The following is a 16,865-nucleotide window of genomic DNA, read 5'->3' as shown; positions in this document are numbered from 1 at the left end:
TACTATGTGGGCAACATGATTAACGTGAGCTCTTTTGTAATTTAGGCCAGCTTTAATTTTCAGACAGTAAGGAGTATTATTAAGAGTCACTTTGTTTAAAGGAGTATGTTAACCTCCTCACTGAGACAGTGTAGCCAATATGTTCCACTCGGATAGGTTTCAGAAAGTTATTCAAGACTATAAATATGGGCTACATGTTGACTATTAGCCTATTGCAACATATTTTGCTCTCGTTTTGTAATTACTGTTCTCTCCAGCTTAATTTGATGATAGATCTTTGTTCTGAAGCAATGTAACTATTACAGTGCTATAAATGATAATCCAACAGTGACAAATTTATCTTGATTATTATAATGATTTTGTACTGCATGTTCCATCCCTGTTAGAAACAGGGGTACAGTAGGAGTACATTTCTGTCCCCTAAGGTACAGTCTACACTAATGTACCCCCAGGGCTCATTATTGGACCTCAAGGTAAATATGTGTACGTTTTTAGGGCTAAAAAGGTCCATACACACACACACACACACACATATATATATATATATATATATATATATATATATATATATATATATATATATATATATTCCCAAGAAGTATAAATAAGTACCTAAGAGAGTCTTGCCCCAATCACAAGCCCTTGTACCTGTAAAGGTACAATATTGTGCCTTATTTTCTGAGTGTACAACTTCAGATATCGGAGAGATCGCATGCATTTATTTGTAGCCCGAAAAACACATTTGTTTCACGGAAAAACATGTTCTTCTGCGGGACAATGAGAACAAAATATAGCATCTCATTACATATTCATGAGTGCTCGATCCTGATTGGCCTTCGTCGACTCTAGCTCGCAAACAGCCAATCAGGAAGTTGTCTTGTTTATGAGGCAAGCGGTGCAAATATAAAAACAGGAACCTCTGTTAGAAAATGTACAGATATAAAGAAGCCAAAAAATAGTATCATCGGAACATTTATTCATCCATCGGTGCTGTCGGCACGGAAAAGGAGCAAGATTTTGTTGAAGAGCATTGATAAACAGGTATGACATTTGTTTATTGTAAGGATGCTCTGCAGTAAGTTACAGCCTTTGTATTGTAACATTCTAAGTCAGGGTTTATACACTGTGACGACACGTTCAAGATCATTTTTTTTATTATTATTTTAGCACACTGCTATAAATTAGATGTGTTTAGTATTTTATTGTATTATAGCCTACACTGCAGGGCTGAGCATCCCTGTTTAATAGATGATCAACATAGCAGGAGGTTTTGGTTATTTCATACAGTGATGATGACAGCTTGGACAGACATCATGTGAGATTGTTAAAATGTATTTCATATCGCCAGTTTGTTTACAGGCTAGAATTCTCTACAATAAGCCTTACACGGTGTGCTGAACATGCACAGCAAGCCTCATGCATCCATATAATCTATTTTTGTTGTTGCACGGTAATAAATAAACCCTTGTACATGTTTATTTACTAAGGCGGCAAGAGGAGATGCTACATCAGATTAGAAAAACAGGATTGAAGGAAGAGCTATGATGACGCATCACCATGACAACCTGTAGACTAGATGTAGACATCATCAGAAACCATTGCAGAAACGCAGTCCTGAGTATTTCTCGAAAGCCAGCATGAAATAACAGTAATTTAAAAAAAAAAAAAAAAAGGATAGGGGAGTATTAAAAGCAGGAAGTGCAGTCAGAAAGTCTTTCCTCTGCAAACAGCTCTTCATGGGTATCCATAAGGCGTGGAAGGGGCGGGGCTTGGAGGCGCGCGCTCATTACTCTGTCCAGTTCAGACCAGTTTGGGAGCTGATCATTTCCGCAGGATGCTGCAGAACATTCAAGCCGCAGTGCAACCGAGGTGTTTTTTTCCTTCTTCTTTTGCGAAAACATCCATGCGTGAGCGTCCAGAAGATGCAAATGAATCGTTAACATTTGTTACAAGCACGACATGATAGCCCTATATATTTTTAAATCACTGTAAATATATCATTCATGATCCTGATGATAATGATCACAATTAACATTATACAGGCTAAGAACACACACACAAATAATAATAATAACAACAAATAATAATAAAAACACTGCCTTCTCGCGCCGCGCTGGTTCAAACCGGCTGGATCTCGGTCTCACATGGAGTTTCTGTAACTCAAGGTTTCTTGTTTAGCCAATGAGAGAGAAGTAGGAAAAGTCGTCCTCCAATTAGATCGCGCTTGGGCGGGATAATGGGCGGAGTTAGTCTACAGCGCGTGTTTAGGGCTCAGCTGTTTTCTGTTTATGAGCTGTTTTTGTAAAGAACTGGAACAAAGAAGTTTTGTAAAGCGCGGTTTAACCACGAGATGTAAAAAGATTAAGAAGCATACACCGCCAATATAAAACAATTTTTCCTCCACTGCGAATCAGATTTCATTTTTAATCCAACTATGTGAATATTAGACAGGCTTGTGTTGGCATATTAGATAAATATGCACCATGTTTATTTGAAGAGAATTTTTATTCCTAGACTTCCCATTCACCAGACCCAAACTAGTTAGTGTTTAAATTTTATCATATAAGAGCACTTAAAAAACAACAACAACAAAGTAGTTTTGTTAAAATAGTACTTAGATCTCAATTGACATTATTATACCCTACTTGTGTTTAGGTCACTGAGATTGGGATGAAACTTGAGTAATTAAAAGTAAATAACCAATTAAGTTTGAATAATAATAATAATCTCATCTCATTATCTCTAGCCGCTTTATCCTGTTCTACAGGGTCGCAGGCAAGCTGGAGCCTATCCCAGCTGACTACGGGCGAAAGGCGGGGTACACCCTGGACAAGTCGCCAGGTCATCACAGGGCTGACACATAGACACAGACAACCATTCACACTCACATTCACACCTACGCTCAATTTAGAGTCACCAGTTAACCTAACCTGCATGTCTTTGGACTGTGGGGGAAACCGGAGCACCCGGAGGAAACCCACGCGGACACGGGGAGAACATGCAAACTCCACACAGAAAGGCCCTCTCCGGCCACGGGGCTCAAACCCGGACCTTCTTGCTGTGAGGCGACAGCGCTAACCACTACACCACCGTGCCGCCCCATAATAATGATAATAATAATAATAATAATAATAATAATAATAATAATAATGGGCTGCACAGTGGTGTAGTGGTTAGCACTGTCGCCTCACAGCAAGAAGGTCCTGGGTTCGAGCCCAGCAGCCGGCGAGGGCCTTGCTGTGTGGAGTTTGCATGTTCTCCCCATGTCTGTGTGGGTTTCCTCCAGGTGCTCCTTTTTCCCCCAAAGTCCAAAGACATGCAAGAAAGAAAGCACAACTTTATTCATCACACACTTGTGAAATTCCAGTGAACACACACATGCGGGGCGGCACGGTGGTGTAGTGGTTATGAATGACATCTTTGTAGTTGTTAGAAATGTTCTTCCTTCTTGATGACTTAATTGCGCATATTCTTTCTTCTAAGCACTGCTTTCTCATTCTAAGAAGTGGAGGTGTTTTACTGTGAGTAGCTCTATCTACTGCATTCTCTGAGAGATGGAATAGAGTCATGGTTTGCTTATAGAGCACTGGTTGGCTTCCCATCCTGTTCTTATGAAAAAAATCCTCACCCAGGTCCTTCAGCTGATGTTTTAGTCAGTGGCACATCAGCAGCACATTTATCACCCAACTTGATAGCAGTAGTTATGGTGTCATGTCAAGGGAAGTCAAAGTGTCAAGTTTGAAGCCTAGACTCCAATGTTCACTTCTTCTACCTAGCTATTCGCAAAATGGTTTTCTTATTAGAAATAGCCAGTATAATGCTTACACTGATATAGGAAGCCTATACACTGGACAGTTAACAATTTTTAGCTCGACCTGACTCTACCTGGACTCTTTTTTTGAAAGAGTGACAGCATGTTTAAGAAGGAGAAATTAACCAGAATGAACTATATTAAAATGGCCAGTCAGCTGCTAGTTATTAGTCATGACCTTTGGTTTTGATGATGGATAATTGTTTTACACATGGATATTATACAACCCCAATTCCAAAAAAGTTGGCCCTGTCCCAACTTTTTTGAAACGTGTTGCTGACATCAAATTCAAAATGAACATATATTTAAAAAAACAAATAAACAAACCAGGCGGCACGGTGGTGTAGTGGTTAGCGCTGTCGCCTCACAGCAAGAAGGTCCTGGGTTCGAGCCCCGGGGCTGGCGAGGGCCTTTCTGTGTGGAGTTTGCATGTTCTCCCCGTGTCCGCGTGGGTTTCCTCCGGGTGCTCCGGTTTCCCCCACAGTCCAAAGACATGCAGGTTAGGTTAACTGGTGACTCTAAATTGACCGTAGGTGTGAATGTGAGTGTGAATGGTTGTCTGTGTCTATGTGTCAGCCCTGTGATGACCTGGCGACTTGTCCAGGGTGTACCCCGCCTTTCGCCCGTAGTCAGCTGGGATAGGCTCCAGCTTGCCTGCGACCCTGTAGAAGGATAAAGCGGCTAGAGATAATGAGATGAGATGAGACACACACATGCACACACACATACCCAGAGCAGTGGGTAGCCATGCTAACAGTTGGGAGTTAGGTGCCTTGCTCAAGGGCACCTCAGCCCAAGGCCGTCCCGTGTTAAGGTTAGGATAATTGGTGGCTCTAAATTGACCGTAGGTGTGAATGTGAGTGTGAATGGTTGTTTGTCTCTATGTATCAGCCCTAACCTGGCGACTTGTCCAGGGTGTACCCCGCCTCTCGCTGGGATAGGCTCCAGCTTGCCTATGACCCTGTAGAACGGGATAAGTGGCTACAGATGATGGATGGATAATAATAATCATATGTTCCTTTATACTATTCTTTATATTATGCACATTGATTGGTTATCATTATCATTGATTGGTTATTTGTTATTCTTTATTTTAATTGTGCTTATTTTCATTTATTTTCATTCTACTTTTATATTTTGCATTGCATATGCACTTTATATTTTATATTTTATATTTCGTATTATATATATATATTTCTTTTTATATTAGTAAGCATAGTTTGGTCGGGTAGTTGCAAAACAAGAATTTCATTACCCAATAATAACCGCTGTGTCTGTTATTGTGTATATGACAAATAAACAACTTGAATCTTGAATCTTATTTCTGTTGAAGAATTAAGCTGTGGGTCATCAGCATATTAACTGAAGCATATGTTTTACATATACATATACGTATATAATTTATGGGGCTGCCCCTTAATTTTAACATGTTGGGTTTTCCAGGCATAATCATCAAAGCTTTGGAAGCCTTTACTGTTCTCACTGGTGTGTGAGTGTCACAGTGTCCAGCAGCATGGCCCCCTCACTAACCACAGCTTTCTCACGCCGCTGGTGGATGGCTGTAACGGCGGTGATTGAGAGTCTGCTCTTCTCTGCTGTACTTCTGGGATGGGGCTCGTTACTCATCATGCTGAAATCAGAGGGCTTCTACTCCTCCCTGTGCAAAGAACCAGGTAAGAACGGTTACAACAAGGTAATAAACATTACTCACAAGTGTGCTAAGAGCAGGTAATATGAAGTATTACGCAAGAATAGAAATCCATCATGGGCACAATTTAAAAGAAGGCGTCTACTCATGTCAGACTATTCTCATTAGCTCCAACTGACTTTTTATAGCACTCAGCTGCCTTAATCAGTTTAGAGAATTAGTCAGAAATATTAGTTGGAGTGGGGTTTACCACAGTTTCTCTAAGATGTTAAGTCACCATAATTGCACAATACTACGTCCAACGCTCCACTATTTTTATTGTGTTGCACTTTATCTCAGGCTGAGACAGCATTGTTAACCGTAATAATCACATCACAGCTTGACTGAATGTGACGTAAAATTTCCACACACACAAAAAGAGTTTCATTAAAGGTAAAACAAAATCAGAGAGATCTTACATAATAATCAACACAGAGTAGGCTGGATTTAAACTTGAGGGCTTTGCTGCATCCATCTGTTTTGGATTTACTTATTTTCTTAAATTAATCTTAGAAGTTGCTGAATGTACAAGTTGGCTGGGGATTAAAGTATTTAAATAAGACTTCTGAATGTTTTTTTTTTTTTACCCACAAAGCAAATCTGGAAAGAGAAAACACATCAATAAAACACAAGCTATTTGGCACAGTATACTATAGGAATGATACTCAATGCAGCTGCAAATATGTAGATCAGTTATAGAGCAAATATATATATAGTGCAGTCAGTATTGATGATTCACTCCTGCTCAGTTATGTGTTTTCTACAACTGCAAAGAAAAAAGTGATCTGGATGCTATTTTCATCTCTCATAGCTGACAAAGGACTAATGTACTAGAGGCAGTGAGGACAGTACATGTGTACATTTGACCACTGTGACACAGAACAGACTTATAGATCATCTCATCTCATCTCATTATCTCTAGCCGCTTTATCCTGTTCTACAGGGTCACAGGCAAGCTGGAGCCTATCCCAGCTGACTACGGGCGAAAGGCGGGGTACACCCTGGACAAGTCGCCAGGTCATCACAGGGCTGACACATAGACACAGACAACCATTCACACTCACATTCACACCTACGCTCAATTAATGGCCCTTTTCCACTACCCTTTTTCAGCTCACTTCAGCTCACTTCAGCTCACTTCAGCCCGACACGGCTCGCGTTTCGACTACCAAAAACCAGCACGACTCAGCTCGTTTCAGCCCTGCTTAGCCCCTAAAACTCGCACCGTTTTGGAGTGGGGATGAAGCGAGCCAAACCGTGCCGACTGAGGCTGGAGGCGTGAGCAGACACTCCCCTGTGCACTGATTGGTGAGGAGGAGTGTCCTCACATGCCCACACACGCCCCGCGAGCGCGCTGGGATCTGTAAACACCGCAAACCCGGAAGAAGAATAATTACGAATTACGAGAATTTCTGAAGCCTTATGCGCCTCGCCTCATCTATACGCTCTTGCCAGTATCTGTTGGTGTTGTAGGTGACAACAAGCCACAGCACCAAGACCAGCAACACTAACGACTCCATGTCCTCCATGTTTATTGTTTACTATTCGGGTCGTGAGACTACCGCTTAAAAGCTCACTGAATCAGTGACATACAGAGCATCGTGGACGAGTTCGCGGAGCGCAAGGCTCGCCGTATGCCCTTCAAATAATGCGCGCAGTAGGCTATTGATGTTTTATTATGAGCCATGTACAGTATGTCGCCGAATGTTTTTTTGTTTGAGTTACATGTTCGTTTGAAGGACTTAATGTACAAAATAACATAGTTGCACCCCGTAGTGTTGAAATTGGTAAACACAGTGCATTCAGTGAGGTTTGCACCGCACTCCTTTTATTTCTGACTCTTCCTGTCACCACTCTGAGCGCTCATTCGTATGCCCTTCAAATAATGTGCGCAGTATAGGCTATTGATGTTTTATTATGAGCCATGTACAGTATCCTAATGTTTTTTGTTTCTGAGTTACATGTTCGTTTGAAGGACTTGATGTACTAAATAACATAGTTGCACCCGGTAGTGTTGAAATTGGTAAACACCGCAGTTGCGGACATTTTGTAAATGATGTTATGATAAGCTTTAATAAAATGCCCGGTCATTTGCCCCGCCCCCGGCCCGGCTCTGACTTGTTCCGCCACTGTCACTGATGTCACTGTTTGCGCTGCTTAACGACATCACGTGACGTCCACCCACTTTCGCTAACTCCACCCAATGTGTCCACCCACTTCCAGCCAGCACGGTTCAGCGCGGTTGTAGTCGAAATGCAACTTCAATAGCCCCGCTCAGCCCGACTCAGCTCGACTCGGCACGGCACGGCTCAGCCGCGTTTGTAGTGGAAAAGCGGCATTAGAGTCACCAGTTAACCTAACCTGCATGTCTTTGGACTGTGGGGGAAACCGGAGCACCCGGAGGAAACCCACGCGGACACAGGGAGAACATGCAAACTCCGCACAGAAAGGCCCTCGCCGGCCACGAGGCTCGAACCCGGACCTTCTTGCTGTGAGGCGACAGCGCTAACCACTACACCACCGTGCTGTCCACTTGTGGATCATCTTTAGTTTATTTGTTTCTTTTAAAGTCCTACCTTTTATCATCTGTGCCTATGTGGTCATCTGCAGTAATTATTTTTTTTTTGCTTCCAGTTTTTAGTGCATCTGCTAAATGACTATGTTTATTCACTGAGAGGAGACATAATGTTTCAGAACATCATACTGTATATCATACAGGATCAATACTCACCAGTGTAAACTATCTTGAATTTATGATTTATGAACATTTCATACTTAAACACACACACACACACACACACACACACACACACACACACACACATTCTTTGCTCATTTATTTTCTCGAAATCTTAGACAACCTTTATTGTCATTCAGTCTGCAACAAGCATACACCAAATGAAATTTCGTTGCAAATTGGCTCAGCACAGAAATAAATATGAAGAGTATTAAATTAAATTATGCAACAGAAATATTATAAAGTGCAATAGTATAAAGTGACCTGTGGAATTTGGAATGTTCAGGTTATAAATAGAAGTTTAGAGTTTGGGTCTGGAGTTCAGCAGTCTGGTGGCCTGGGGAAAAAGCTGTTACAGAACCTGGTGGTCCTGCACCTAATGCTGCGGAACCTCTTTCCAGAGGCCAGAGGGGAGAACAGTCCATAGTGAGGGTGTGAGGGGTCACTGATGATATTTCTGGCTCGAGACATGCAGCGCCTTGGTGCAATGTCCTGAATGGAGGGAAAAGAAGTCCCAATGATTTCTAAGAAGAAGAAACCTTTATTTGTCACATGCACACTTCAAGCACAGTGAAATTCATCCTCTGCATTTAACCCATCTGAAGCAGTGAACACACGCACACACACCCAGAGCAGTGGGCAGCCACACCAGAGCGCCCAGGGAGCAGTCAGGGGTCAGGTACCTTGCTCAAGGACACCTCAGCCCAAGGCTGCCCCATGTCAACCTAACTGCATGTCTTTGGACTGTGGGGGAAACCGGAGCACCCGGAGGAAACCCATGCAGACATGGGCAGAACATGCACACAAAAAGGCCCTCGCCAGCTGCTGGGTTCGAACCCAGAACCTTCTTGCTGTGAGGCGACCGTCCTCACCACTCTCCTCACATTCTTCCTGTAGTTTCTTCCCGTAGTTTCAATTTTCTTATTATAGCCTTTAAAAAAATCCACCCCGTTTTTTTTTAGAAGATGTCATTCTTTGCGACCTGCAAAGAATGACATCTTTGTAGTTGTTAGAAATGTTCTTCCTTCTTGATGACTTAATTGCGCATATTCTTTCTTCTAAGCACTGCTTTCTCATTCTAAGAAGTGGAGGTGTTTTACTGTGAGTAGCTCTATCTACTGCATTCTCTGAGAGATGGAATAGAGTCATGGTTTGCTTATAGAGCACTGGTTGGCTTCCCATCCTGTTCTTATGAAAAAAATCCTCACCCAGGTCCTTCAGCTGATGTTTTAGTCAGTGGCACATCAGCAGCACATTTATCACCCAACTTGATAGCAGTAGTTATGGTGTCATGTCAAGGGAAGTCAAAAAGTGTCAAGTTTGAAGCCTAGACTCCAATGTTCACTTCTTCTACCTAGCTATTCGCAAAATGGTTTTCTTATTAGAAATAGCCAGTATAATGCTTACACTGATATAGGCAGCCTATACACTGGACAGTTAACAATTTTTAGCTCGACCTGACTCTACCTGGACTCTTTTTTTGAAAGAGTGACAGCATGTTTAAGAAGGAGAAATTAAACAACCAGAATGAACTATATTAAAATGGCCAGTCAGCTGCTAGTTATTAGTGATGACCTTTGGTTTTGATGATGGATAATTGTTTTACACATGGATATTATACAACCTCAATTCCAAAAAAGTTGGCCCTGTCCCAACTTTTTTGAAACGTGTTGCTGACATCAAATTCAAAATGAACATATATTTAAAAAACAAATAAACAAACCAAAAACTAACATTTCTCAGTTTCAACATTTAATATGTTGTCTTTGTATGAAAATATGTTGTATTTTCAGTGAAATATAAGGTTTCCATGATTTGCAAATCACTGCAGTCTGTTTTTATTTGCGTTTTACACAATGTCCCAACATTTTTGGAATTGGTTTGTATGATCTTATATTACACCGAATTCTCAAATCTGATTACTTAGAAGGTGTTGATTCATTTTATATTAACAGCTCACTGTAATCCATTATTGTTTCTATAGTAACAGGGACTTGTGTGGTAAACACTTGACATACACTCACCAGCCACTTTAATAGGAACTTGTTCTTGTTTCTAAGATTCCTGTTCTTGGCTGCAGGAGTGGAACCCAATGTGGTCTTCTGCTGTTGCATGCTGAGATGCTTTTCTGCTCACCACGGTTATAAAGAGTTGCTATGAGTTATTATATCCTTCCTGGCAGCTCGAACCAATCTGGCCATTTTCCTCTGACCTCTCTTATCAACAAGACATTTCTACCCACAGAACTGTCGCTCACTCAGTGTTTTTTAATTTTCCCATCATTCTGTGTAAGCTCAAGAGACTGTTGTGTGTGAAAGCTCCAGGAGATCAGCAGTTTATGAAATATTCAAACTAGTCCATCTGGCACCAACACCCATGCCACAGTGAAAGTCAAACTTTGCGATCACAATTTTTCCCATTCTGATGTTTGACGTGAACATGAACTGACGCTCTTGATTCGTATGCATTGTGCTGCTGTCAAGGGATTGGCTGTATTAGATAACGACATAAAACAGCAGGTGTATGGGTGTTCCTAATAAAATGGCCAGTGAGTATAATTGAAGGCCAATCATTTTTAAAAAATGCTATTATATAACAAAGCAAAATGTCTATTCATTGATACAGCGACGTTTGTTAGCTTATGTATGTTGTTATTGGAAAACGAGCAATTAATATCAAGTAAGAATCATACCACCCCCTTATATATTATTTTGCTATGCGAATTATGACTATTATGACGCCTCAAATAGTCAACAAATCCCAAAATGCTGCTTTTCAGCAAGAGTATGATCATTTTGCTTATCGATATCATTCTAAATATTAATATCAAGGTTAAGTCTTGTTTAAACTGCTTGTGTCCAGTTTCCATGACTGTGTCAGTGATTTTGGATGCATCACATTTCACGTGATGAAGTAGCACAGATTCGTGTCAAGCTCATCACTATGATCATCCTGTGTCACACATGAAGAAATGTCATGTGAGTCTTCCTGCATAGTAGGCAAAGAATTGACTCTCATAAGGTATCTTTCTGATGAAGTCTGAGTGTGTGACAAGCCTGAGATCAGCTAAACCAAACTCTGCAGTGCGTAATCAGCCTTTCTCACTTCCTACCTTCTCTATCCAAAGAGGGAAGTGAATTGTGTGTGTTAAACCAGACCTTGTTTGGATGTCAGCATGAGTGTTGCACAGAGCACTTTTTTCTATTGACTTGATGCCACTCAGGCCATCTTTCTTACTCTGTGAGAGCCACTGAAGCCCAGCTGCTGTTTGTTCTCCAGTAACTGTCTCATGAGGCTTCATCTGTTCACTGCTGCAAATCAGTCCTGCTTAACAAGTTTGTCTCCTTCATCTATCAGTCACAAAAAGTCTTTTATTCCAGGAAATACAAAGATATTATGTCCCTTATGGTTTCACAATCATGACATTCACCCACACACTCCATAAACAGGTGCCCTCCTTGGTGCCACTTCACGACAGTTATATTAGTATACTTTTCTCAAGGCTGTTGAGTCACGTCTGTGGTTCCATTATGTTGCAAGAAGTGCACTTTATGGAATAAATTATCAAGAAGGAATTATTTCTCAGCCAAAGTTTGATTATCCATTAGTCAGAACAAGTGACGTTTAGATAATACTATGGCAATATAAATAAGCCTGTATGGTTCTGAATTCACCTTCAGCGTAAGGATTAGTCTTGGAGGGAGGATACCAGTCTTTCTATTTCTGCCAGTTGTTTATATGGTGTGAGGCTGTGCCTTTTGGCCTGATCTTTCTGTCTGTTTCCTGGCCACTATCTCACCATGGCCTTCACCCACCTCCCCCCTCCCCACAGAGAGAGAGAGAGAGAGAGAGAGAGAGATGATTGAGGTGCTTAGCTTCTTTTCCAAATACACTTTCCTCTTACCCAGCCCTGAGCATGAATTCCTGTTATTTATTTATTTATTTTTTTGCTTAGAATTCAGCTCCAACTGAGGGCAGATTTCCACTCCACAAAGTACTTTTGTCATTAAAACAAATAAAATGCCTTTTTCCACTGGAACCTAGTACCAAAGGTTCCAGCTGCCATTTTTGGTACATACATAAGACTAGCAACTAACACTATTCAGGGGTGGTGCTGATCAAATACAGAAAGAACTAGAAGGGCACTTGGTGGAGTGCATACCTCTGCCAAGCCACATTGTTCTTGAACCTAGGATAATACTAAAGCTGTACACCAAATTTCATCAAAATCCGTTCACTACTTTTTGAGTTACATTGGGAAAAGACAAAAAAAAAATCCTGGATCCACATACATATCCAGATTTGCATCAAAATCTAATCAATGGTTCCTTGGTCCATCGCCCACGTTTCCTCAGCATTTCATCAAAATCCATTTACTACTTTTTGAGTTACACTGGGAACAGACAAACAAACAAACAAATGGAGGTGAAAACATAACCTCCAACAAATTTGGCGGAGGTAATGAATATAATACTTTTGCTTTCTGATCAATGGGGTGCTAACATTACTGTTATTTTTACTGAAATGTTAAAGTACTTATAGTGTCGTGTCTCATTGTGGCTTTTTTAAAATAATGGTTGAAATGGTCAATCAGTGAAGCAAAAAAATAAAAAAATGTGGCTTTCATACTGACCTTAACAATGACTGTCAGAGGGGAGGCAGTTAGATGCAAGCATAAGGCTTTTATGGAGAATCCAAATCAGTAGACAAATTTGTAGTCAGAAATCACATATCTATTATAATAAAGACAAATGCAATTATTATAATAAGATACATGATTATTATAATAAGATATGTGATTATTATAATAAGATATGTGACTATATGATAATTGTCTGATTTTACTGGGTTACTGGTTTGATCACTTTTGTTGTATTTCTTTAGGCAACCATACAATGCAGAATGTGTCTGAAGGGAGTCAGGCAGCAAACAATAGTGAAGAGTTCTTGCAAATAAATGGCTGGCCCATTTGTAAAGATCAGGATGAGATGTTGAATCTGGCATTCACCATTGGCTCCTTCCTTCTGAGTGCCATTACACTCCCTCTGGGTATCATCATGGACAAATATGGACCACGCAAACTTCGCCTGCTTGGCAGGTAAGAAAAATTGGACTAGAATGATTTGACTGGTTTTACTGGTATGCAAGGCAAAAATCTTTATAATAAACTCCTCATTGTAAGAACTTGTGTAATATAAGATCTCTGTGATTGCAGTGCCAGTTTTGCCTTCTCCTGTATCCTGATTGCTTATGGAGCCAGTGATCCAAGAAGTAAGTACAGGAACCTTGCTTGTTTGAAACAGTAGTCACTTACCAGGATATAAGTTGGTTGTTTAATCTAATACTCTGTCTGTCTGGTTCCTGCAGATCTCTCAGTGCTGATCTTCTTTGCTCTGGCATTGAACGGGTTCGGGGGCATGTGCATGACCTTCACCTCCCTCACAGTGAGTGTGACTATTTATATTAGGACTTTTCTTTTCTACAAGGTGGTGCAGCATGGCTTAGCACAGCAAATTGACTGTGATCCCACATTCAACACAGGTGCCTATGTTGAATTTAATTACTATTTTTGCCCGGGCACCGTGTAAGCAGGACATAGAGCTGGAGCTAAGTATCATGTAGACCACTGATTGTTCAAATGCATTCATTCTGATGTCTCTGGCTTGAATTGCTTTTCTTCCAGAACGCTTCATTGGTGTAGAAAGTTTCTTTTTTTTCATGTCATTTTCCAGGTAGACCTGAAAGGCAACATCACAGTTTAACCATACAATTTAATGCTTCCGATTAATATTTATTTATTCATTTAGTTTTTCGAGACGGGCGGCACGGTGGTGTAGTGGTTAGCGCTGTCGCCTCACAGCAAGAAGGTACGGGTTCGAGCCCCGTGGCCGGAGAGGGCCTTTCTGTGTGGAGTTTGCATGTTCTCCCCGTGTCTGCGTGGGTTTCCTCCGGGTGCTCCGGTTTCCCCCACAGTCCAAAGACATGCAGGTTAGGTTAACTGATGACTCTAAATTGACCGTAGGTGTGAATGTGAGTGTGAATGGTTGTCTGTGTCTATGTGTCAGCCCTGTGATGACCTGGCGACTTGCCCAGGGTGTACCCCGCCTTTCGCCCGTAGTCAGCTGGGATAGGCTCCAGCTTGCCTGCGACCCTGTAGAAGGATAAAGCGGCTAGAGATAATGAGATGAGATGAGTTTTTCGAGACACTATTTAACTTGATTTTATATGTATAACCTGTGAGATGAGTAAAATTCCATAATGTCTTCCTTAATGAACTGTACATCCTACAGTTCATTACAATCCTACAATGTACTTCCCTAATGAGCTGTACATCCTACATGCATAGTGAACAACGATAGCTAAGATTCAGTCACATATACGTACTTGACTCATTGTGTACTTATAATATTTTAATGTTGTCCGGTAAGGGTTGCACTAACATTTCTTGACATATGACTATAGTTCACCCTGTGATTGAGGCAAGCAGGAGTACCACAGACGTTTCAACTTGGATGGGTTATGCCTGGTTTCATTTAATTTTTGTTTTTCAAGCAGTATTTTACTAAATATGGCTACCATTAGTTACCATTGTGTTAACCTCCTGGGAGGTCTTTCAACTTTCCTGAGTAGAGTTGCATAAGGATACGGATATCCCTTAATTTGACTATCTGTTAATCACTATAAGTTTTTTCTCCCTCACATGCTATTCTGCTTTATCTGTCCTCTGCATCAGCTCTAAGCTTCAGGCAAAGACCAAAAAAAGGCACCAGTATTATTTACTGTTTGAATGAACAAAGTGTTCCATGCAGTTGTGCTCCTAAGGAATGGTACAGACAACCAAACAGCGTCCATTAGCACAGCAACACAGGATGTCTGATGAAGGGTCATATATGTAAATCCTGTTGTATTCCTGATACATATTAAGCCTAGGTCACAACCGGACGTACGATTTTTTGGCCGTGCAATTTTTGGCGTTTCCCAAATCGCTGCGGGGTTTTTTTTGTTCGTGGAGAAAGACGCACGTTGGCCATAAGTTTGTCTTGCAACCTGAAAAAAACGTAAGCACCCGTAGAGTTTGTTTGACATGACAAAGAACCTCTGCGGCCAGTCTACGGCTCGAAAATCAGCACGTCACACGCGCGCCCTCCGTGCGTTTCTTGTGTTTTTTGCACGTAGACCGGCCATAGGAGCACAGCCAGTTGTGACCGAGGCATTAGTGTGTCATTTTTTTTTCCAAAAGAAATTTTGCTGAGATTGTGGTATACGCAACCAACCAGACTTCCCTTTCTTGAGTTCTACAGTGAAATTGTACTGAAACCTGTACAGTGGTAGTCACTGAGATGCTGCTTTGATGCTGTGTTGTTTTCTGTACATGTACAGACACATAACACAGAGTTCACAACGTGTTTGACACCCTGGAACCATAACAGGTCTATTTTGGGGTCTTGTCTCTTTATTCAGTACATTGTGGCCGTGCACTGTATACCTGCCCTGTTTACATCAAAGGAAGTGCATGAGACTGATGGAAGAAAAAAAAGTGCTAAAATGTGTGTCAGATCATACTGTGGAACAGTATAGCCTGTGATTTTAGCTGTTGCAGCTTCTGGGTTCTAGTAAGCACACTCCTGTTACTTGAAATAACTGTTGGTTTTACACAGCTGATCAGAGTCTGGAGGCTCTGCAGGCATTTCTTTCTTTTCCATGACACACTTTCACATGTTATACTTCTATCCTGGAGCTTCCCGTTCAATGCTGGTTTGTACGTGCTTTGCGCATTTTAATCACAGCTGAGAACTGAGAAACATACCTAAATTTTCTGTAGTTACTAAATGAGTGAATAGATTTAGTTGCTCAAATTTGGAGTCTCTCTTCCTTTCCTGTTCTTTTTTTTTTCTTTCTCTTCCAATTTGACCTCAATTCCCCCATCTCTCCCTCAGGTACTGAGTGAGATACCCAGTATGCTCTCTAGACTATGCAGTTGCGCTATTAAAAATTCTCTTCCACTATGCACGATAATCAGACTGAAAGGAAATTTCAGTACTCTTTGGTCCTGTTGGTTCATGTGCAGATTTGATCAAAACAGGTTTGGCAATGGAGTGAGGAAGAGAGAGTTAATGCGACGGATGGGTTGAGCTTCGAAAAGGGTGGGGGTGGGTTGTTGTTGTCAGACGAAACAAGATGGAGCTGGCTGAGTAATCATAGTTCCAAGCAGATTCACACATGCCGAAACTGAGAACAGCCTGTAAACAAGACACACCAGTACTGTTTACCAGAGGTTCTATTCCTATCATCTGCTCTATTTGGCACAGATCTGAAGGTCATGTTGATTTGCTCAGCCACGTCAGGTCATTGGGTGCACACTGATGCGGTTTTGACCGGCTTTCTTTTGTCTGCCGTGCTTCCTTAAATCCTGTTCCATGCTATCAGCACAAAGACACGAGGCTGTTGTGACAGAATATCTTATGTTATGATCTGACTCAGTTCAGTTTACTCCGGTTTCTTTTCCACTTCTCTGTCCATTTCATTTCCTTCTTTTGTAGTTTGAGAAACTTAGCCATACTGTTGTTTGGTGTCTTTCTTCTGCTCTAAAAAAAATCTCCCTGTTCAAGTGGAATTCTAAAAGAAATTGC

The 16,865-nt window shown here is 41.2% G+C and overlaps 1 protein-coding gene across 2 annotated transcripts in view; it reads left to right on the top strand.

The window, feature by feature from the left end:
* Window positions 1-913: 913 nt before the first annotated feature.
* The window catches only part of slc43a2a (solute carrier family 43 member 2a), a 32,376-nt gene continuing 16,424 nt past the window's right edge, over window positions 914-16,865 (top strand). Inside the window, exons 1-6 of one of the 2 annotated variants that reach the window (XM_060944216.1) lie at window positions 914-1,041; window positions 3,484-3,521; window positions 5,255-5,484; window positions 13,120-13,333; window positions 13,451-13,506; window positions 13,603-13,679. In XM_060944216.1, coding sequence (XP_060800199.1) covers window positions 5,325-5,484; window positions 13,120-13,333; window positions 13,451-13,506; window positions 13,603-13,679 — 507 coding nt within the window. In that variant the 5' untranslated portion in view covers window positions 914-1,041; window positions 3,484-3,521; window positions 5,255-5,324. The remainder of the gene's footprint in view (window positions 1,042-3,483; window positions 3,522-5,254; window positions 5,485-13,119; window positions 13,334-13,450; window positions 13,507-13,602; window positions 13,680-16,865) is intronic. The other variant, XM_060944215.1, reaches the window with a different exon arrangement.

This window comes from Neoarius graeffei, chromosome 17 (genome assembly GCF_027579695.1).
Source record: "Neoarius graeffei isolate fNeoGra1 chromosome 17, fNeoGra1.pri, whole genome shotgun sequence".
In the NCBI taxonomy this organism is placed as follows: Eukaryota; Metazoa; Chordata; class Actinopteri; order Siluriformes; family Ariidae; genus Neoarius; species Neoarius graeffei.
Note: the sequence above shows the minus strand (reverse complement) of the source record. Positions and strands in the feature narration are given on the sequence as shown.